Genomic DNA, 22,295 nt, shown 5'->3' with positions numbered 1-22,295 from the left:
AAGGCTAAATTTGGATAAATGCAAATGATTCCAAACAGTAGAGAGCAAACAAAAAATAAGCATGTATGTACATATATACAAACAAATACACCATAACAGATTCCCCCAGCTAGCTACAAGATGGGCAAATACCCTAGGAGTACCACAGAGGGGAAGGAGGGTGGATAATCCTGACTGCAGATGCATACCTCTCGGACATCTACATTTATGGTAGGTACAAAACTGTACTATGTCCTTCAAGGATGCATCTGCAGTCCTAACAAATGGGTAGAATACCATAGCCAAACTGGGGGAGGAGGCACTAAGAAGATTATGGTGTAGTTAAGATCCCTTGCAAAACAGCAGTTGCAAAACCTGCTTGGGATCTGGAGTATAAAGGCAGATTATAATGCTTGGCAAATGTATGCACGGAGCTCCAAGTAGCAGCCTCTAAAATGTCTTTGGTAGCCACTCCTCGTAAGAAAGCTGTAGTAGTGGCTGTAGCCCTTGTGGAGTGAGGTCTGATGTTTTCTGGAGTTGTCTTCCCATGAAAGGAGTAACAAAATCTAATGCAATTTCCTATCCATTTTGAGATTGTCTGTTTTGAAATTGCTTTTCCTTCCATTCCTGCTGCATATGCTACCAGAAGCTGGTCAGTTTTTCTATTGTTCTTGGTTCTGTCCAGGTAGTAGCGCAATTGCCTGTGTACATCCAAGGTGTGCAGTAGTCTTTCCCCCCTGTTCTGTGGGTTGGGGAAGAATGTTGGTAGGTGGATTGCTTGGTTCAATGATACCCTGGAGACCACCTTTGGCATAAAAGTAGGGTTAGTTCTCAAGGACACTCTATCCTGATGGAAGATAAGGAAGGGCTGTACTGCCATTAATGCCTGTAATTCAGAAACCCTTCTTGCTGAAGTGATTGCAAGCAGGAAAGCAGTTTTCCAAGATAAGAACTGTAATTCTGCTGTTGCTGCTGGTTCAAAAGGGGGAAGTGTTAACTTTTCCAGCACAAAGTTCAGGTTCCATGTAGGTAGAGGTGGCTTCCTTGGAGGCTATACATTTTTTAATTCCTCTCAGAAACTGCTTGAGTAGAGGATGAGAGAAGACTGGAGGATCCATGTTGTATTCTGCTGAAATTGCTGATGCATGAATCTTGATGGAGGAGTAAGACAGGCCATTGTGGAAAAGTTCTGCTATGTTTGCCAATGATACATTTTCTCCTTTTGCTGCACTCCAAATTAGGTATCTTTTCCATTTTGCTGAATAAGTCTTCCTTGTGGAGGGTCTGCGAGCCTCCAGGATAATGTCTTTAACCCTCTGAGATAAATCTGGGTTATTTTGTTTCATGTAAGATTCCAGGCAGCTAGCTGCAGTGTTTTCAAGTTTGGATGCAGGATCTTGAAGTTGTTCTGTGTTAGCAGCAGAGGAACTAGAGGTAGAGGCCATGCGTGTGTCCGAGACATACTTCTCAGAAGCGGGTACCAATGCTGTCTCGGCCAGTCTGGAGCTATCAGTATGATCCTTGGGTGATCTTCTTTGATCTTCAGTAGCACTTTGTGCATCAAAGGTAGAGGTGGGAATGCATATGCTGTTAGGTTTTCCCAACTGAAGGATAGGGAGTCCACTTTCCAAGCAAGTGGGTGGTATGTCCTTGTGCAGAATTTTCTCAATTGGTGGTTGTGTGGGGATGCGAACAGGTCTATTTCTGGTAGCCCCCATTTCTCTGTAATGGTTTTGAAGATGTCCGGATGCAGCATCCATTCGTGGGAATCCGTGGTAGTTCTGCTTAATGTGTCTGCTAATATATTTTCTTTTCCTGGCACAAATAAGGCCTGGAGCTGAATGTTGAGGTTCAGGGCCACATTCCACAGGTCCATTGCCATCCGGCATAGAGGGTATGAATGTGTGCCTCCCTGCTTGTTGATATACCACATAACTGTGGTGTTGTCCATCCTTATCAGCAAGTGACCCTGTTGAAGAAACGGACTGAATTGCCTGTTTCACTGCCAGCATCTCTTTTTGATTTATGTGTAGGTTCAGCTGGTCCTGTGTCCATAGGCCTTGTATACACTTGTCTGCCATGCGTGCCCCCCCAACCGAGGTCTGAGGCGTCCGTGGTGATAGTCTGGCTTGGGTGAGGGCTGTGGAAAGGCAGTCCTTTGTTCAACTGACAGGCCTGAGCCCACCACAGGAATTCTTGTTTCAGGCATGGAATTATTGGAATTTGGGTTTCTAGGCTGTGCTTGTGCTGAGACCATAAATTCCTTAGGTACCATTGCAACTTCCTCATATGCAGTCTGGCATGTGGGATCAATATTATGCAGGATGCCATGTAACCCAGGGCTTGCAGGATTTTCCTTGCTGTAAGCTGGTTCTGCTTTGTTAATGCCTTGAAATAGAGTGGTAGTAGTTTTTGCTTTTCTGCTGTGAGAAATGCCATTTGATTTGATGTGTCCAGTTCTGCACCCAAGAATGTAATCCTTTGGGATGGTACCAGCCTTGACTTTTTTATGTTGACTGTGTATCCCAAGGCCTGTAGTAGGTGAATAACCTTTTCCAAATCTTTTGTTAATTTGATCTTGTTGTCTGCTTGTAGCAGGCAGTCGTCCAGGTATGGATAAATTTGAATTCCCTGAAGCCTGCAATGGGCAATTACTGACGCCAGGCATTTTGTGAATACTCTGGGCGCAGTAGATAAGCCAAAGGGCAATGCTGAGAATTGATAATGCTCTGATCCTGCAAGAAATCTGAGGGATCTTCTGCAATCTGGTCGAATAGGGACGTGCAGGTATGCCTCCTTGAGATCTAGAGTCACCAGCCAAGCCTCCTTGCCCAGCATGGGAAGAAGGTGCTGTAGGGTCAGCATTTTGAATTTTGGAACAATGAGATATGTGTTGAGAGCGGACAGGTCGAGAATAGGCCTCCATTGGTTTTCTTTTCTTGGCACCAGGAAAAGTCTGGAATAAAATCCTTGTCCTTGTTCCATAGCCGGTACCTTTTCTATAGCTCTCATCCTTAGTAAGTGGTTGATTTGTTCCTGAGCGTTTGTCTTTTGGTTTGGTGGTAGGTTTGGCATTCCTCTCTTCCTTGGTAGAGTATGGAAGTGAAACCTGTAACCTTTGTCTATTGTCTGTAAAATCCATTTGTCTCCTGTAATGTAATGCCAGTTTACTGAAAATAAGGCTAGCTTTCCGCCTAAGGGTGCTTCCAGTTGTTCCCTGGTAGGCGGTATCAGAGCCAAGTCACTGTGACTGTCCTGTGGAAGTGGTAGTAGCTGGATCTGTGGCAGTACTTCTCTGGTTGTTAGGCTGCCACTGACGTCCCCTGTAGGCACCTCTGGATTGACCTCTGCCTCTTGAGCACCTATTTCTGCCTCTCTGTGCTCTGGTGTCTGGAAAGGACCAATTCTTCGAAGGCCAATTTCTACTAAACCTAGGAGGCTGGACCTGTAAGAAGTCCTTGACTGTTTGGACAGATTTTGCTTTTTCCTCCACCTTCTTTAACACTTGCTGTGCAGGGGAGCCAAACAAACTGAGTTTCTCCATGGGAGCATCTAGGAGCTTTGACTTTACATGGTCTGGTAAGGATTGCTCTTTTAACCATGCATGCCTTCTGATCACTGTACCAGTCATAGCTGATCTAAAGGAAGCCTCCAGTGCATCATAGCCGCATTTTAAGGAATGATTACTGACCTGCTGAGTGTTATGTACCAAATCCTGAAGGGACTTACGGTCTATAGGTTCAGGAGAGGATAGTTTTTTATTTAACTGATCTAACAAAAATTCCTGATACTGAATCATGTGGAATTGACAGTTTAAAGCCGTAGCCGAAAGAGTAGCAGAAGTATAAACTTTTTTACCCCATCTCTCTAATGCTCTAGATTCTCTTTCAGAGGGGAGGGGGTTTTTGGTAGTTGCTACAGCTTTGGGGCCTTGACAAATAGTTTCAGGATCTGCAATAGGAGCCTTATAAAGGTGATAATGTGTGTCCGGGACCCTGTAGTATCTGTCGGGCTTAGCAGGGACCGGAGGAAGAGAGTCAGGGGCAGTACAAGCATCATTGAATGCATCATCCACAACTGTTAGTACTGGAGGAATGGCTAAAGGCCTATGCTGTGGCAAATGCAAAAAGGTCCTGAGCCGTTTCCTTGAATCTGAAAAATCCTGGCCCTGCCATTGAAATTGTTCCCTCATAGCATGCAAGGTTTCCCCAAAAGAAAATTCCTCAGGAGGAGAGGGAGAAGGAATGGAGTCTTCTGCGTCAGAATCCTCATATGGAGAATAAGGGCCTTCAGGAGGATTTGAGTTTTCTGAATCATCAGAAGAATAATCCGTAGAAACTGGTTCAGGGGGCTCTGCTCTAGACCTCTTCTCTGGGGGGGGATGAGAGGCCCTGTCAGGGTGAGGCTGGGATCCCCTGATCAAAGAAATGAGATCCTCTGCCAGGCTAAGCATTTGGGAACTAGAGCTAGGCCTGAGTGAGGGGGTTTTAGAAGGCAAGGCCTTAGAAGATTTAGCTGCTTTAGCCCTAGAGAAAGCCTTGATAGACATGGATGCAGGGGGCCTAGCAGCTCCACGTGCAGGAGTAGATATGTCCAAAGGAATAGTATCTGATAAATCCTGGGAGCCTGCTACAGCAGGAGAAATTTCAGTAGCAGATTCAGCCATGCTGTGTGAGGCCTCGGCTGCAGGAGGAATGTTTTCGGCCGAAGGAAGAACCGAGGACTGTGTTTCAGTCGAAACCGAGACACTCATGGTTGGCTTAACCGTGGTTTCGGCCGAAACCGCGGACCGCGAGTGTCGGTCCTTTTCCTTACGCTTTTTAGCTAAATGTGAAGTCGGAGTCTCCGACGGCATTTTGTAAGCAAAAGCGGGACCTAAAAACTTCTCCGCAAACTCCGACCGACGTCTAAGTGTCCATCGGTTGAAGGAAGCACAGGCTAGACAAGCTGCTACGTCGTGGTCTGGGCCTAAGCAAGGAAGGCAGTAAGAGTGGAAATCCTTATGAGGTATTTGTTTCCCACAAGTTAAACAATTATTTACTTTTTCTGACATCGGCTGAGGCAAGAAAGAGTCCCCAACGGGGTACTTAGCTTTTTAGAAGTCTTCGGTAGTAGAAAACTCTGGATCTGACCGACTGGCACTTGCGAACAGCTTCTGCTTCGGGCACCGCGCAGCAAGAAAGACCGAGGAAAATGGCGTTGGCTGATGCCTTTATACCCATTTGACTGCCGCAGTGACGTCGGGTGAAGTGCGACATCAGCCGAGGCCAGACCCAGACTTTGGAATCCGGCCGACCGAAGGGCTGCCTGAGGCAGGACAACCCATTTGTTAGGACTGCAGATGCATCCTTGAAGGACATCGTGTGAAGTGCACCAATGCATGATGACCAGTCAAGTGCTTATGCTCATGGAAGGTTGTGGATACACATCATCATTTACCTGTATGTGTTACATAAGTCCATTAAAATCTACTCATTGAAAGTGTGCCCTATTTCAAAACCCAAAATGGAGAAGGACAACAAAAGCGATTAAAGCAGACAGTGAGCATACCAACAGGATGTTGATGCATGGCAGTTCAGAAATGAACTGTGAACCAGCATTAACACTGGCTCGGGGGGCTCTGCTCTAGGTCTCTTTTCTGGGGGCTGAGAGGCCCTGTCTGGGTGGGATTGGGATCCCCTAATTAAGGATATTAAATCCTCAGCCAGAGTAAGCATTTGTGAACTAGAAGTGGGCCTGTGTGAGGGGGGCTTAACAGGCACTGATTTAACAGTTTTGGCTGCTTTAGCCCTGGCAAAGGCCTTAATAGACATGGCTGCAGGAGGCCTAGCAGCACCACATGCTGGGGTAGAGACATCCAAAGGAATGGTGTCTGATAAATCACTAGGAACCACAGTAGTAGGCAAAACTTCTGAGGCCGATTCAACTAAGGTAGCAGGAGCCTCAGTAGTAGTCATGGATTCGGCTGAAGATTGACGGTTTTCGGTTTCGGCGAAACCGAGACACTCGCGGCTTGCTTAACCGTGGTTTCAGCGAAACCGCGGACCGCAGTGTCGGTTTTCTTTCGTTTTTAACAATTTGGGTAGTCAGAGGATCCGGCGGCATAATGTACGCAAAATCTGAGCGAAAAACTGTTCAGCAAACTCCGACCGACGCCTAAGCGTTTGTCGGTTGAAGGAAGCACAGGCCGAACAGGCTGCTACGTCGTGGTCTGGGCCTAAGCAAGGCAGGCAGTAAGAGTGGAAATCTTTATGAGGTATTTGTTTCCCACAAGTTAAACAGTTATTGACTTTTTCTGACATCGGCTGAGGCAAGAAAGAGTCCCCAGCGGGTACTTAGCTTTTTAGAAGTCTTCGAAGTAGTATTCGGTAGCAGTAATCTCTGGATCTGACCGACCGGCACTTGCGAACAGCTTCTGCTTCGGGCGCCGCGCGGCAAGAAAGACTGAGGAAAATGGCGTCGGCTGATGCCTTTATACCCGAAGACCAGCAGAGATGACGTCGGGTGAAGTGCGACATCAGCAGAAGCCGGACCCAGACTTTGGAATCCGGCCGACCGAAGGGCTGCCTGACGACAGGACAACCCATTTGTTATGACTGCAGATGCATCCTTGAAGGACATCTACTCATTGAAAGTGTGCCCTATTTCAAAACCCAAAATGGAGCAGGACAACAAAAGCGATTAAAGCAGACAGTGAGCATACCAACAGGATGTTGATGCATGGCAGTTCAGAAATGAACTGCGAATCAGCATTAAATGGGATATAAATGCAGCCCTGAACTGATAGTGATTTGGCTCTCAGATGGAAGTGCACTTACCTCTACATGGTTATGAAATCTGGACAATGCATATGTACTTGTACATGAAACGTCCCACATTTTCACTACTTCATTGATAGCTATGGAGTACCATCCAGTACAGAGACATAGTAGCCATAATGAAGAATGAATAACTTGACTACAAACACCATTTTAAAGGCATACAAGGAGGTGAGAAACTGCTAGGAAACACCATCCATTCCATGAATGTTTGTTCCATGTGTACAATCACTAGTCATTTGTACAGTAATACTCCTGCTATGATATTGTTCAAATTTGCCCTGGTGACCCTCCCAAATATATTTTCTAGGAAAGCTAACATCATTCTTGGTGAGGGAAGAACAGAGAACAGACTTTGTGGTGATCTCTATATAGTGTAATGCCACATCACTCAACCGACTCACAATGATACTGTCTCTGTGCATTACACTTAGCTGCCTAACCTGATTATTGCGAGTCATGTGCTTCAACCAATTCTGTGTACAAGTTTGACACATAGGCTTACCACTTTTTGGCTCTACATTTGCTATTATGAATGCAGTGATATGATGAATATGCTGCTACAGACACTGCCCAACAACACACCATGCTTTTGCACAGCCTATATTCCCCTTCCTCCAAACATCTCGAACACAGCATCAAATCAAAGAAGCCTCTTCATGGGTACTGCTGTGCAAGCCCATAGGAAGGAAAAGTACAATACAGTTGTGTTTTTATTGCCATGGAGATTCTTCATATTCTTGACGCTGTAAATAAGCTAGCAAACCAAACTCATTCATTTATGCATTAACATGGTAGACAAACTTAGCCAAAAGGAGTATTTGCAGTCATGACCTCGTGGTAAAGTGCAAAGAAAGAGTAAGTGAAGAGACAACAGCATACAAAGTACCAAAATCTGATTGGAGTACATTTGACAAAGATTTGTTTCCGTTGAGGGTAGAAACATGTTATCAACATTTCACTGATTTGGCAAATCTCAGAAACTAAATGAAAATGAACAAACTATACCTACCTTTCATATTAATCATGAATACACTCAGAATAAATGTGCTGCGGTAGCGTTGTCGCCTCACAGTAAGACACTGTCCGGTTCGATTCTCAGCTAGAGCGTCTTCTGCGTAGAGACATGCGTGAATGGGTGTACCTTCGTTGAAGCTTGTGCGTCAGGGCTGGTAACTCGGCGCGTAAAAATCAACTACCAATAATTAGCGGACCGGAGTTCCGCTGTGGCGACCCCTAACCGGGAAAAGCCGAAAGACACAAACACTCAGAATAAATGCAAGTTGAAATGGGGGGGGGATACAACACATAAAAAGTCTTAAAAGGTAAAAGTAGCTTACTTGCTCTAAGGTATTAATCTCAAGTCCCTGAATTGCATTGATTTCATTAATTTTAGCCAAAATGTTTGCTGCATTCCTGATACAATTTCTGGTTTTGAGAATGAATAGTGACACTTACAGTAAAAACAGTGCCAGGCATTTAAGTCATACCCTAAGAATGTATTTTATTTAATGCAAGTCCTTTTAGCCTATAATCTTGCTAACCAACTTATAAAGATTGTCCCTGATTTAAGGTCTTTCATCCTTGCTAAGCTTTTGTTTTGTGCTGATTCTTGAAGTAACAAGTTGAGAGCTGTACCAAGACCTATCATTTGATTATTAACACAGGGATGCATAAATAATTACTTGAACAGCCTTCAGTGTAAGCAGTTATGCACACCTGTTCTCAGAATATCTACCACTCCTTGAAGTCACATGACAAATCTATACTTGCTTAGACAAATGACTGCTCATCTACAAATATTCCTTTGTGGCTATGTGGGGAAGAGGGAACAGCTGAAAATGTTGTACATATTTTGTTTATAGGAGGAATAATTTGCAGAGATGTGTATTACACATTTCTTTAAAACTATGGATGGTGGCTGAGTAAAAAATAATTTCTTAACAGTACAGATTACAGTCGCATTACCAGATGGGTTGTAATTCCGCAAACATTGTTAAAAGTAAGAAATCCAAATTTCTTTGCACATTCCTTGTGACCTTGGTATCTATACCTCATATTTAAAAAAAAATGCACACATCTGCACAATGCTTTCATGTACATACATAAATAACATATATAAGATTTTTTGTTGCTGCCTGTTAAGTGCTATCTATTATACTTATACATAAACCCATTTCTGTGCAGGCTGTCTACAGATTCATGTTCTAAGCAGGTAGTTAGTCACTTACAAATATATGTTCTCTCCAAGCTAAAATATTTCTAAAATCTACTAAAAAAATATACAGAGTATGCCTGAATTAGTCCTTCTAATAAGGTGCGCTAAAGAAGAGCACCTAACCAGTACAGCATCATTTTCAAAGCCATTTTCTAAAAAAATGGAATATATATGTGCATGCTTGTCTGTAAACACACACATGTATTTATGTATACCACTCTCACAGCATGGCTGGGAACCTAGCTAGAGTTAAAATTACTAAGGCAACAAGCCTTATATTCATATGTGGGTGCAATCAAATATTCAAGAATTACAATACTGCCAGAAGATCAAAAAGCTACTACTGTTCTACAGATCATGCAAAATCCTCAAAACTGGTAACAGAGGAATCTACTACCATCAGCAGAATATAGATATAACAATGCAAACAGCTACTGGTGTATACTCCAGGCAAAATAAATGTGAATATGGTATCCTGAAGAAGAGTGAGGGATCCAATACACGGCTTATGAAAGAATGGATGAAATACTTCAGTCTTAATATCATCATCTGGCCTCATGACTGGCTCTGGAATTAAGAGCAATGTTCATGCAACACACGCAATCTATATACGTATCTATTTACTGATATGCACATCTCAATACAAATTTTATATGCACACACACACACACACACACACACACATGTATACATACATACATTTAAGTACACACACAGATATTTATACACACACACACTATATGTGTATGTGTACATATTATATATATATATATATATATATATATATATATATATATATATATATGCACACCGAGATGCCTTGTACTGGAAATTTGGGAATCTTTTTCATCTACCTGAGCTTCCACAAATTCTGACACATGGGACCTCCATTTAACAGCACATGTGAAGGACAGACTAACTGAATAACTTACTGCTCATTTAACTGTGACAAGGAAAGATTTGAAGATTGTGCCATCTGACATTCATTTATACCACTGTCCTAACGTCTGAGTGGAAGGAAACCTGCCAGGCAAATACAGAAAGAGCTCCTGAAGCCAAGCCAGCTATCGGGCTTCTGCAGACAGGAATCCTAAGAGTCAGTACTGTTACACTGGACACTACACAGAATATCAGCTGTTTCTTCAAAATCTATTAGAAGCTCAAAAGAAGTACAATACTAACTTAAAGAAGAAAAAAAAAGTGTATGGACTAGGACAAGAACCAAGCTGGTAAGTGAGCTAAAGCAGCAGAGTCGTTGATGGTCTGACATGAAGAGATTCACAGCAACTTAGCACTGATGCTAGTAAGCTGTTACAGTAGTCTGATGCATGCGGATTCCTGACTGTTTAAGTCATGATCCATTCCCTGCAAAGGAAGGCACAGTGCACTTCCAGATATTACATACCTTTACAGACACAGCAACCAATGGCATCTCACAGAAACACATCTGCTCATGCACCAAAGTAGAATACAAGCTGTACAGTGGTAGGGGAAAACAAGTTTAAAACAGTGTAAGAAACTTCTCTGTGTGGAAGATTTTCAGTCCATATATTTCTACTTAATCACTGTATATTAATCAGATCAGGCAATAGTAGTAGAAGTAGCAAACTTAAACTCGTCTTAAGTCAAAACAAAACAAAAAATAATAATAGAAAATACATAATTGTACAGCATTACTAAGTACTCGAAAGTAATCCAAGCAAGGCAGGCAGTCTGTTTCCAGTTAAAAAATCTTTAATTAATTTGGTCTGTGTACTTAATAAAGGATTTTCGACTGGAGACAGACTGCCTGCCTTGCTTGGATTACTTTTGAATACTTATCAATGCTGTAAAATTATATATTATATATATATATATATATATATATATATATATATATATATATATATATTTTCTATTTTTTTTTTGTTTTGTTTTGACTTAAGACGAGTTTACGTTTGCTACTTCTACTACTATTGTCTGATCTGATTAATATACAGTGATTAACTAGAAATATATGGACTGAAAATCTTCCACACAGAGAAGTTTCTTACACTGTTTTGTTTTTGGACCCACTGCACATTAGTGGGTTGTTTTGAGACTTCGGGGATACCACGGAGAGTTTACATACCAAGTGAAATTAGGAACCTGTTTTACAGTTAAGCAACAAAAATCAAGAAACTGGTAGGTTCTAAGGGACTAATTCCATGTTGCAGGAATTAGCGGGCTCAAGTAAAAGAAAGCCACCTCAACAAAATGTTCAGAAAGTCATGAGTGACTATAAAAAGTAATAAGTTATGTACTCACCATAAAATTCCATCTGTGTTGTCCATTTTCATTCTTCTTCAACTGATGGGTTTGGATGCGATTCCTTGGATCCGACTCGGCTATTGCTAAAGCTAGTGTAAACCAAAAACTCTCAAATTTCTGCCTTACCCATAATGCTCTAACCCCAAGTACCTCAGATCTTGTCTGCTGACTTACTTAGAAAGGAAATATTTGTAGACAAATAGGAAGAAGACATCTGGAGCAAAAAAGAAGGGACGGGGTTAGTGGGTGGGGAGTTGAGGAAGAATGAAAATGGACAACACAGATGCAACATTATAGTGAGTACATAACTTCTTTATCTGATGTTGTCCATTTTCATTCTATCCTCAGCTAATAGAACAGAGTCCCCAGCTACCTAAAATCCCAGATGGACTCAAGGAAGTATATTACTGAGCACAGCTGAACCACATGATGCTTTACCTCTGGAGACCAAATCCAATTTACAATGAATAACAAAAGTATGGGGAGTGGCCCAAGTTGCTGCAGCACAAATATCCAAGCACATTCTAGGCTGAAAAACAGAGGAAGATGCCATGGATCTAGATGAATGGGCCCATAAACTGGGCATTACCTTACCAAAACCATTATTATAAATAAATGAAATACAATCAATCGGTCATCTGGCTAAAGTTACTTTGGTAACTAGCTTTTCTAATTTTACTTCTTCTAATGAGACAAACAATTGGTCAGATTTTCTGATGTCTTCTGTTCTGTTTAGGTAAAAACAGAAGTGTGTGAACATCCAATAAATGTAACATGAATTCACACTTGTTAGCAAATTTAGGAAAGGATATTGGCAAATTAATGGACTGATTGATATTGGATTCTGATACCACCATAGGAAGAAAGGATGCATTAGTTTTGTAAGGTAACTTTATCCTTGTGAAAAATCAAGTGTGGAGGTTATGAAGACAACGCTTGAGTCTCAGAAATTTGTCTGGCAGAAGTAATGGCTACCAGAAAAATGGCCTGCCAAGAAAGTATAAGGTCACACTTATAGGTTTATAGGTGTGTACTAGGCTAATGGTCCTGGAGCCTTTATAAGCCTAGCCCAAGAAAATTCCCTGGCATCATGCTGCCCAAAGTTAGTTCCCAGTGCCCTGTCAAGCAAGCACACTGAAGTGATCCCTGGGGTGAACTTCCTATTGCCCATCCACTTGTCAAGATTTCTCTTAAAGAAGGCCAGTGAAGTGCTCTGCTTGATGTGAATGGGAAGTTTGTTCCAGAGTATGGGAAGTCTCTGGGTTAGGAACCTGTTCCTTAGCTGCTGATTTGAACGGGGGATGAGTAAGAGCATGGGGGTGTAGGTACATTGAAAGGGGGTCTTAGAAGAAGCGTGCCTCTCAAAATAAGATTTGCAGAGCATATGAGAAGCAATAGAGGAACCCTCAAATCCAAAATGAAAATTCAATATAGCTGCTACCTGAACCTTAACTGTTGAGGAACTACTCCTCTTTAAAAGGTATAGCCAAAAATTCCAGGATGTTATGCATGGGAGCGGAGAAAGGGTCAACATTATTTTGGGGAGCCCCATAAAGAAACCTTTTCCATTTACTGGAGTAGAGCTTTCATGTAGACGGTTTATGGGAAGCCAAATGTATATGTCGAACAGGTGGCTATTAATGGAAATGGAGAAGCCAGGCTGCCAGCCTGAGGTTTGATAAGCCTGGATGAATCATGCCCGTCAGACGAGAAGGAAGGTCTTGAGTCAGATCCAGAATCCAAGGCTGGTGAAGTAAATGATGCCAAAGGAGGAGGAACCAAATCTGTCGAGGCCAGTATGGTGCAATGAGGATGACTTTGCTCTTCAACATGGCAGTTTCTATAGGAATTTCAGAATTAGCAGAATTGGAGGATAAGAATAAAGTAGATCGGGGGCCAATCATAAAGGAGAGCATCTCTTGGCGATTTCCCCTATGAGGGTATTATGGGACAGTAGCTGCTGCATTTATTGTTTAGGAGAGAAGCAAAAAGATCACAGCAAGGCTGGACCCACTGATGGAAAATAATTTCCGCTACATTCTTGTTGAGAGACCACTCATGAGGTAGACAAATGCACCTGCTCAGTTTGTCTGCTATCAAGTCGGACTTCCTGGAATGTGTGTTGCTATGAGAAAGTGGCTAAATAAGATCACCCACTGCCACATTGAGTACTTCTTGACATAAGGGATAACATTTGGTTCCTCCTTGTTTGCTGATGTACCAAACTACTAACATGCTGTCCACTTGAACTGCAATTGTTTCCAGAGGGAGAGAATTCTGAAGGGCCTGTAATGTTAAAAGGACTGTTCTCATCTCTAGAATACTAATATGCAAAAGTTGGCCTCTTCGAGGGACCAAGTGCCTTGAACGGTTTTCCCCAGAAAATGTCCCCCGCCCCCAACTGGGAGGCATCACTGGTCACTATGGCCTTGGGCTGAGGAGGAATGAATGAATGGCCTTGTAGGAACTAGTCCAATTGAATCCACCATTCGAGATCCCTCTTGCATATATGAATGATTCGTGTTGGGGTTGATATGAGTTGGTAAAGTATCAGCCATTGTGTTGCTAGCATCCACTGAAGGATCCTCATGTAAAATCTGGCCAAAGGTACTAGGGCTATAGCTACAGACATTGATCCTAGGACTTTCAGGAAAAGGTGGGCTGTAATTTTGGTACTGCAGATTATTTTTCTGACCTGTGACCTTATAGTCTGAACCCTTGAAAAATATAGTAAGGCTATCATTGACTGTGTTTAACAGTGCTCCTATAAACTCCAAATTTTGGGTTGGTTCCAGTTGACATTTCTCATAGTTTATGGTTATTCCTAGATGAGAACATGTCTGGAGAACCTGATCTCTTGCCCTTGTTAATTGATGCCTGTTTGGGACAGTAATGAGCCAGTCATCCAGATATGGAAACACCCAGAATACTAGCAGTCTCAAGTGAGCTGCTACTACTGCCATAAATTTGGTAAAGATCCTGGGGGCTGTGGTGAGACCAAAGGGCAGAACTCCGAACTGGTAATGACTGGCTCCCAGACGAAAGCGTAAATACCTTCTGGATTGTCTGTTCATCTTTATGTGATAGTACGCATCCTGAAAGTCTGTCGAACACATACAGTTGTCCTTGCCCATACAAGGGAGAATGGACTGAACCATGACCATCTGGAACTTGGTGCAAACTGCCATGTTCAAAGTGCTGAGATCCAAAATCAGTCTCCAGTCCCCTGTTTTCTCTGGCACTAAAGAATCATGAGCAAGTTCCGGATTCTAACTTGTCTGGTGGGACCTCTTGGATGACTCTCTTCTAGCAGCTTTTGTACCTGAATGGCTGCTTGATCCATCTGACTAGGTGGAACATCTGGCATTTTTCTTGAAAATGGAGGAGGAAGGGAAAATAGTATTATATAATCTCCAGAAATATTCCTCTGCACCCAAGTATCTGTTAATTCTAGCCAAACAGTCTGGTGTGGGGATAGTCAACCCCCCTGACTGCCTCCAGAGTAGGGCAATTGGACCTCCTTTCTGTAGTGTTTGTAGGGTCTGTCAAATAATGAATCTGTGGACTCCTGGGCTTTGCAGGCCACCTTTGCAGCGGGAGCAGCATCTACCATTAGAGTTCCCCCCTCTACCCATGAGGAAACTTCCTCCATGTGTGTCCTGGAAAGGTCCCTGGGACTTTTTGAACCACATCTTTCAACTACCTCGTTGATTCCTGGAAAAGAATCTTTCAGGTGTTGAAAAAAATGTGCCCAAGGCAAAAAGGGTCTTTCCATCCTTATCACATGTAGATATATGTATTTCACGTTCAGGCCAAACAAACACAACATCAAAAGCAGCATTGATGAATGAAGACTTGAAGGGCTCCAGAAAAAATCACATAAGCACATCGAGGCATGCCTCCTGAAGAAAATGCCTGAACCCATGCCCTTGAGGTTCCTTTTGCTACATGGGAAATGAGCCTCATGGACGAACTGGAAATAGATTACAGGGTAGCCAACTGAGAAGTAACAAATGACTACATTTCCTCAGAAACGGCACATGAGAGGTATTTGAAAGCTCCTTAATTAAATCTTTCTGTAAAATTGTGAAATATGCCAAGTAATTCAATAACCTTAAAGCAAAGGTCGCTGATGCACATACATGCTTCCCAAACCTGTCCATGGCCAGAGACTCCTTGTTGGGGGGATGAACAGTGAAAATCTACTCTGCAAGTTCCTTTTTTAGTGGCTGCCGCCATGAATATGGTATCAACGGGAACTTTTTTCCCCAAAACTGTTAGTCTTCGGTGGCGCCATAATTTTGTCAGGTCTCCAAGGTATTGGTTCAATTGTTTTGGGATCCTTCCATGCCTACCAAGAGATCAACTCAATCAGCTCATCTGCAGGCGGAGTCACCCAAGAGGTAGACGGGCCAGTCCGAAAAGCCTCCAGAAATATATACTCCTTGGATGAAAGGTTGCTGGATGCCCAGCCACCTCTCTGTTTCAAGATTGCAAGGATATCTCCAAATGAGTAATTTTCAGGAGGTGACCATGGGGACCCTTCACCCTCCTCGAAATCTGTATCTTCTGTGATGGACTCCTCTGGGGAGTCCAAGTGCTTCCTTTTCTATGTCTTCTTCTTAGGGACCTCCTCAGTGGGATGCTCTGAGGAGGTATAAGAAGTTGGGAAGTCTGGGATTCCAGTACTGGCTGTCCCTGTGGAAAAAGAGGGTTGACACTCTAAGCACAGAGACGTCAAGGCTGTAGACTGAGGATCCGAGGGGGTAAGAACAGTCTGAAGCTGAGACAGGCAATGCTCTCTCCATAGCTTCAGAGGCAGACCTCCCCACAGAAGGAGATGACATTGGATCCAAAAATACAAGCTTCTGGACCGTTGTCCCTCCCTGCTCCAAGGACAATCCCCATCCAAGCTGACCCTTGCTGAGGCTCCAAAGTGCAGAGATGGCTCCTACAACTTCGGAGTCGACTCCAACACCTTGGATCTGACAAGGAAGCCTTGGCTCCGAGAGCTCTCTGGACCTGACTTAACCAAAGTGCTCAGAGCGAACTTCAGATCAGAGGATAAAGGTACCTTTAGATCAGAGTCAAATGGAGCCGGAAGGCTCGGATTCAAGGACTCAGATAGTGGAATGAGTCAGAGGAGGAACTGGAAGAGGGGGAGTGCCAGAAGATCGGACCTCCTGACTCAAACAGGTAGTAGCTGAAAGGGGACCTATCAGAGTGCATGCTGAGAGAATTCTCCTCACCACTCTCTTCAAATCTTCTTCTGTTAAACTCCTGGAATCTTGAGTAGAAAATCATAATGGGGACCCAAGTCTGTCCAAAAAGGGAGAGGGAACTGGGATCTACTGAAGGAGAGTATCTAGTCCTTGGAATGTAAACAATACTGGATGGAGTAGCCGGATCAAATGTCTTATGCACTGATCTGAAGAAGTCTGAACAGATATGTCTTTTTTCTTTTGTTTTGGAACCGATGTTGAGGATGAATCAGATGAATCCCTTTTTTTGTGAGCTTCAAATCAGAGATTGAGGTCAGATCTGAAAATTTAGTCTTTTTCCTTTAAGATATGAAGGAGAAGTTGGATCAGAAGGGTGTATTTTCCTTGGTTGCTCAGAAGCCTTAGAGGAAGAGGTAGAAGGGCTCAGAAAAGAAGCTTTAGATCTTTTAGCTTTTTTAGGGGACACAGCTCCAGATAATGCCCTCCGAAAGAAGAAGGTAGAAGCCCTTTCAATATCAACTTATTTTTTCTCTCTACTGGACCTCTGTGGTTTAACTCGTGACAGAGCAATCTCCTTGCAAATGGAGAGGACCCTGACAATACACACAAAGTGTGGGCAACCGATAGCAGAATCTTATGCCTGCACTTAAAACATCTTTTTTAATGCAGCTGGACTTTTTTCTCTCTCTGCCATGCTAGGAATAACAGTGAAGAAAGAAACAGTAGAAAGAAAATGTGTTTTTTTTTCTAAATGTGATAGGTAGGGTGATAGGTAGGAAAAGAATTTACCAGCGATGGTAATAAGTAAACTACACTGTGTGCAGAGAAAAGGGAAAGAATACTAACAATAGTATTCGAATGTACAAAAATTGTATGGGAGAGGGAAAGAGAGATAACTAAGCAGAAGAAATGGCAAAAAAAGTAGGTGATTAGATAAGGGATTAAAGAAGAAAAAGGAATAGACCTTAGAAAGGTTTCGCTACTAGGAAAAATACAGAAAATTCAAAATTTACTAACTTATCTGCTCAAGAGCAACTGTCAGCATATCGTTCTCTTATATTGGCAAACAAGATCTGTGGTACTTTGGGTTAGATCATTATGAGTAAGGGAGAAGCTCGAGAGTTTTTTGTTGCCACGAGCTTTAGCAATGGCAGAGTTTGATCCGAGGGATTAGATATGAACTCATCAGTTGAGGATAAAATAAAAATTGACATCAGATTATTAAATTATTCCAAGAAAATAAGTAGCTCTGAAAATATGAATGCATTTACAAATCAGAAGCTTTTAAACATTTTGGTATTACTCTGCATTTTCTTCATTGGCTGTGCTGATCAATCTTACTGCACTTACCAATCAAGAAAAACCTCACCAGAACTCTGATTAAATGAACCTGGAAACAAATGAATGAAAGCCTGTCATGCACAACAATGAAGGGGAACCCAAAACTTACCTTTTGATTTTCTTCTATTTCAAGCTTTAAGGCATAGTTTACCACAGTTCTAGTTAAAGACCTAAAAAAGGTTAAAGCAAATAAAACAGGAATGGTAAATGGCTTGTAATGCACAATTTTCGCAAATACTTGAATGTATTCAATGTACATCTGAAAAAAAGCCAATATACAAGAATCCACAGTGAAGAGCAAGTAAAAAATTTAATGCAGCCAACAACAAGATCTTAGTCTATACTTCTCAACTGTCTAGATTTTCACCTCATATTTTGAGTCTGTCCATCTTAAAATTTATGGTTTTCTGGCAAATCACTGAGGATTGAAGTCACTAAATAATAACATACATTTGAGTTTCAGACTTCATATCCTTCAGAAAAATGTATGCCAACACAAATCCTGTTATTCTAGCACTTTTCTAAGTTTATAAGAGTAATATTTAAAATCTGTCCCTATTTTTGGCCCTTTGTTCCCCCCATTACTTCAAGCTTTGCCCAGATTTCTTGTGCTAACACGTTGACAGGTATGATTATCAGTCAGATGAGCATTACAACTGGAACCTTCAATAACAAGCAGAAACTAACAAAATATTTCTTTAAAAAATTAAACAGTAAAGCATGAACACACCAATCACAATGAATCTTTTCTCACATCATCAGAGATATTAGTGTAAAAGTGTTTGGAGACCCAATCTTGCCACACAAAAGGCAGATCAACATCCCCACAATAAGTACAACAGAAAAATGAAGTGCCTGGCTTCCTTGCAGAGATGAAGAAATTAATCAAGAAAGAGGAGAGCATGAAAAGTGTACCAGCATCTACAATAACTAATGTTAATCAGAGGGTTTAAGAAACATGAAGGTAGAAGTCACCCAAGCACAAAAGTTAGCTGTGCAAAAGAACTACATTATTTGCATATATAAACAGTTCATATAACAAGAACTATTTGGAATACTACAGAAGGTGTGGATCACAGTACTTGAGTGTTCTGGGGGGGGGGGGGGTGTAGACTACTAACCAATTTACTATGAAACACAAAAATGTGCTCCTGGACTTGTAATTTCTGCTCTCTAGTGCATCAGCTTGAAATGTATATGAATAAAAGATGAAGAGTAACGTTCTTACCTGTTCTGTGTCCAACCACCAATCCCACATCTAGACTAAATATGAACCTTCTACTGCAAACATCTCTACAGTGCTTTACATTCTAATCTTTTTGTATTTATTTTTCAGGTGAAGGGGCAAAACGTAGCTACTGAATACAAAGCATAGTTCCACTTTCTGAGCAGTTACAGTCTCTAGCAGTAACTTACTGTGCTAAACGATACCATGCTGTAAAGTGTATTGCTTAACCTGCAAGGGCAGATTTCCACAGATGCACGTGCTGTATAATGAATCTCTCTCACCATTACTTTCTATTTATCTGCTGGTGAAGATTTAAGGTCCTTGAGAAGAAACCCAAATGGAAAAATCTTGCCCATTTACTTCTGCACATTTTCCAAGTACTGTATTTGCATGATGAAACAAGGACTTGGAGCCCTTGGAGGGGGATGGTCAGACCTCTGTCCATCAACAGAATTGGAGCAGCTATGCAATTAGATGAAAGAAGTGAAAATCTGGAAGGGGCACACAGAATGAATGTGACAACAGAGTGTTGAGGACAAAACGTTGGAGAGGTTTCTCCACTAGATGAGGCTTAAGCAGAGGGTATTATACCTGTTGAAGACAGAACAGGACACTGATAATGACCTTGAACTTCTGCTGTTTTGCTTTCTCAATCAATTAGAATAAGATGAAATGAGAGGAGGAAGCTGGGAAAGTTTTAAGGAATTCTGAGGGTCATTTCTGGATAAGTGCATCTTTGGGATGCTCCCCTGGCTTGGGGAGGGGAGTTAATTAATGAAAAGAAGTTGATACATTTGGAGTTAGCTGGAAAGGCAAACCAATTGCAGCAAAGCTTGTCCCAGCTACTGAACAACTTCTCTGCAAGGGGCACTCATGTGACACCAGAAGACAACAGGTGAGCCAGTCCAGTAGCAAGTTAGCTGCTCCATGAATAAAAATCCATAATCTGAAAACAAGTGGTAGAAAGTAGCACCTTCACCAACTCTGTTTCCTGACTAAAAAGCAAGAAGTTGTTCCACTGCTTGTTTCTATAGCACATCACTACTACATCTGAATTTGGAATAGAGTGCTCTGAAAGTCTTGGAAGGTATAACAAAATGCCGTCATCTTCAAAATGCTAACATACATGCAAACTGGACTCCATCTCTGACCATAATACCACAGACTATCTGGTCCTGAAAATGGCCCCACAAAGGCACCTTTAATTACAGCCTGCAAGGAAGATGGGTGCGTTAAATGAGTTCTCTTGCTTATTAGGGTGCCTGCAGCCATCACTTCAAATGTTTCTTGCAAACTCCGGACATTGAAAGGAAAAGGAGCTTGCTACTGCAGCCTCTGATTTCTGTAACATACTGAGAAAATACTACTTTTTGAACCAGGTCTGAACAGGTTGAATCCTGTGTGGGAGAAGCCTGTTTTTTAATGTGTTATGTCCAGAGAAAAAAACTATAAAAGTGGGAGCTTGTGAAGTTTCCATTTGACTTTGCTATGTTTTCTGTGCGACTTCCAATGTGTGGAACAAACTGATCATGAACTCTCCAGCAGCAATGACTCTGTTTAAGAAGAGAACAGCAAACGAGTCATCAAGTGCAAGAAAACTTCAAACTATGCACATCTGGTTCACCGCAAGCACAAACATGCACTGGAGGAACACCTTGGGGGCTGAGGTGAAGCCAAACAGAAGAATTTTTACCAGATGGTGACTGGCTCCTGTCGGGACAGACAGATAACTCCTGGACTTCTTGGCAATTTTTACATGAAGGTAAGCATTGTAGAGGTCCAAACAGCATATCAAGTCCCCTTGTGACAGACACAGAAGGATGGATTGTACTGTGAAGAATATTTTAGAATGAACTGATTTAGGCTTTTCAAACTGAAAACAGGCTCGAGGTCCTTTGTCTTCTTGGGTACTAAAAAGAAGCTGGCGCAAAAACTTCACCCTTTCTTGTCTGGTAGGACCTCATAGATGGCTGATCATTTGTGCAGAAGGTTGAAGATCTCTCTTCTTGCAATTGATTTCAGATAGGCAGAATATCTAGTAAATGAAATTACAAGAGTTGAGGACAGGAGCAAAATGGGATTTTTATGATCTTGTTATTACTATGTTCCAAACATCCTGCAGTTCTTGCAGTGAAGAGACAACTGTCCACGTATGGGAACACATGGAGCCCACCCTTGTAGCCTACGATGTGCTGCCACCACTGCCATTCTTTTGGTGAACACCGGGGGGGGGGGGGGGTATGATGAGACATAACAGCAAAGCCCTGAACTGATAGTGACTTGGCTCACAGATGGAAGTGCACTTACCTCTTGGACTGCTGTGCAATTTTTTCACGTGATAATATCCTTAATGTCTATTGAGCACATCTAATCCCCTTTGCGCTGTGATCTGGAATATTGCTTTTTTTACAAACATGTTTAGATTACTAAGGTCCAGGCTGGCCTTTGCATTTTTTTTTTTTTTTTTAATTAAAAAGAATTCTCAAGTTGACTCCAGATTCTCTGTGGTTTGGTAGGACCTCCTGGATGATTCTTTCAAGCAGCCAGGATACTTTTTGGTTGTGACTATTCTTTGACAGGGTAGAACATCTGGGAGGGACTTGTAAGAAGGGCCAAGTTTTCATGGGAATAGGATTACCATAGCCTCTGCCTCCAGTGGTATACATTAAAGTCTCCCCCCCTGTCACAATAGGCCCTGGAGAAAGAGGAGTACTGGCGAAAATGCTGGGACTTCCTGAACCAGAGTTGCCTCTCTCCTTTCCTTTACCTGCTCTTAGACAAAAGTTTCTTTCACTTTAGGTATAAAAAGGTAAGGACTCATTGGAAGAAGCATTGCAAAATGGCACCTTACAGCTGTCCACGAAACATAACCCCAGCCAAGCATAATGCATAGCAACACCAGTACCTGCTGCTCTAATTGCCTGATCTGCTGCATTGGAAACCAGCCTCAAGGTGATATTAGTAATGGACAACATGGTAGTCAGTTCAGCCTTCATGGACTTCCTCATTTGTTGTCTGGGGTCTCTTAGGGGATTACAATAGTTCATTACTTAAATCATTTTGTACCCTGCTGATAACAGAGATGCAACTTACTGCTCAATGGGAAAAAAGTTCACATAGCATATACACCTTTCCCAAAATGGTCTACTACCCTAGATTATCAGTTGGGGAGGAACCGTGGAGCCTCTGCTCCAGGGTTG

The 22,295-nt window shown here is 42.2% G+C and overlaps 1 protein-coding gene across 1 annotated transcript in view; it reads right to left on the bottom strand.

Moving 5' to 3' along the window:
- Nucleotides 1-22,295, bottom strand: part of UGGT1 (UDP-glucose glycoprotein glucosyltransferase 1) — a gene marked incomplete in the record, with an annotated part of 2,149,769 nt that overhangs the window by 1,817,912 nt on the left and 309,562 nt on the right. Inside the window, 1 exon segment of the mRNA XM_044070228.1 lies at nucleotides 17,977-18,037. Within this exon segment, the coding sequence (XP_043926163.1) occupies nucleotides 17,977-18,037 (61 nt within the window).

The sequence above is a fragment of the Protopterus annectens genome, chromosome 4.part1 (assembly GCF_019279795.1).
Source record: "Protopterus annectens isolate FY-2018-M chromosome 4.part1, PAN1.0, whole genome shotgun sequence".
Taxonomy (NCBI): domain Eukaryota; kingdom Metazoa; phylum Chordata; order Ceratodontiformes; family Protopteridae; genus Protopterus; species Protopterus annectens.
Note: the sequence above shows the minus strand (reverse complement) of the source record. Positions and strands in the feature narration are given on the sequence as shown.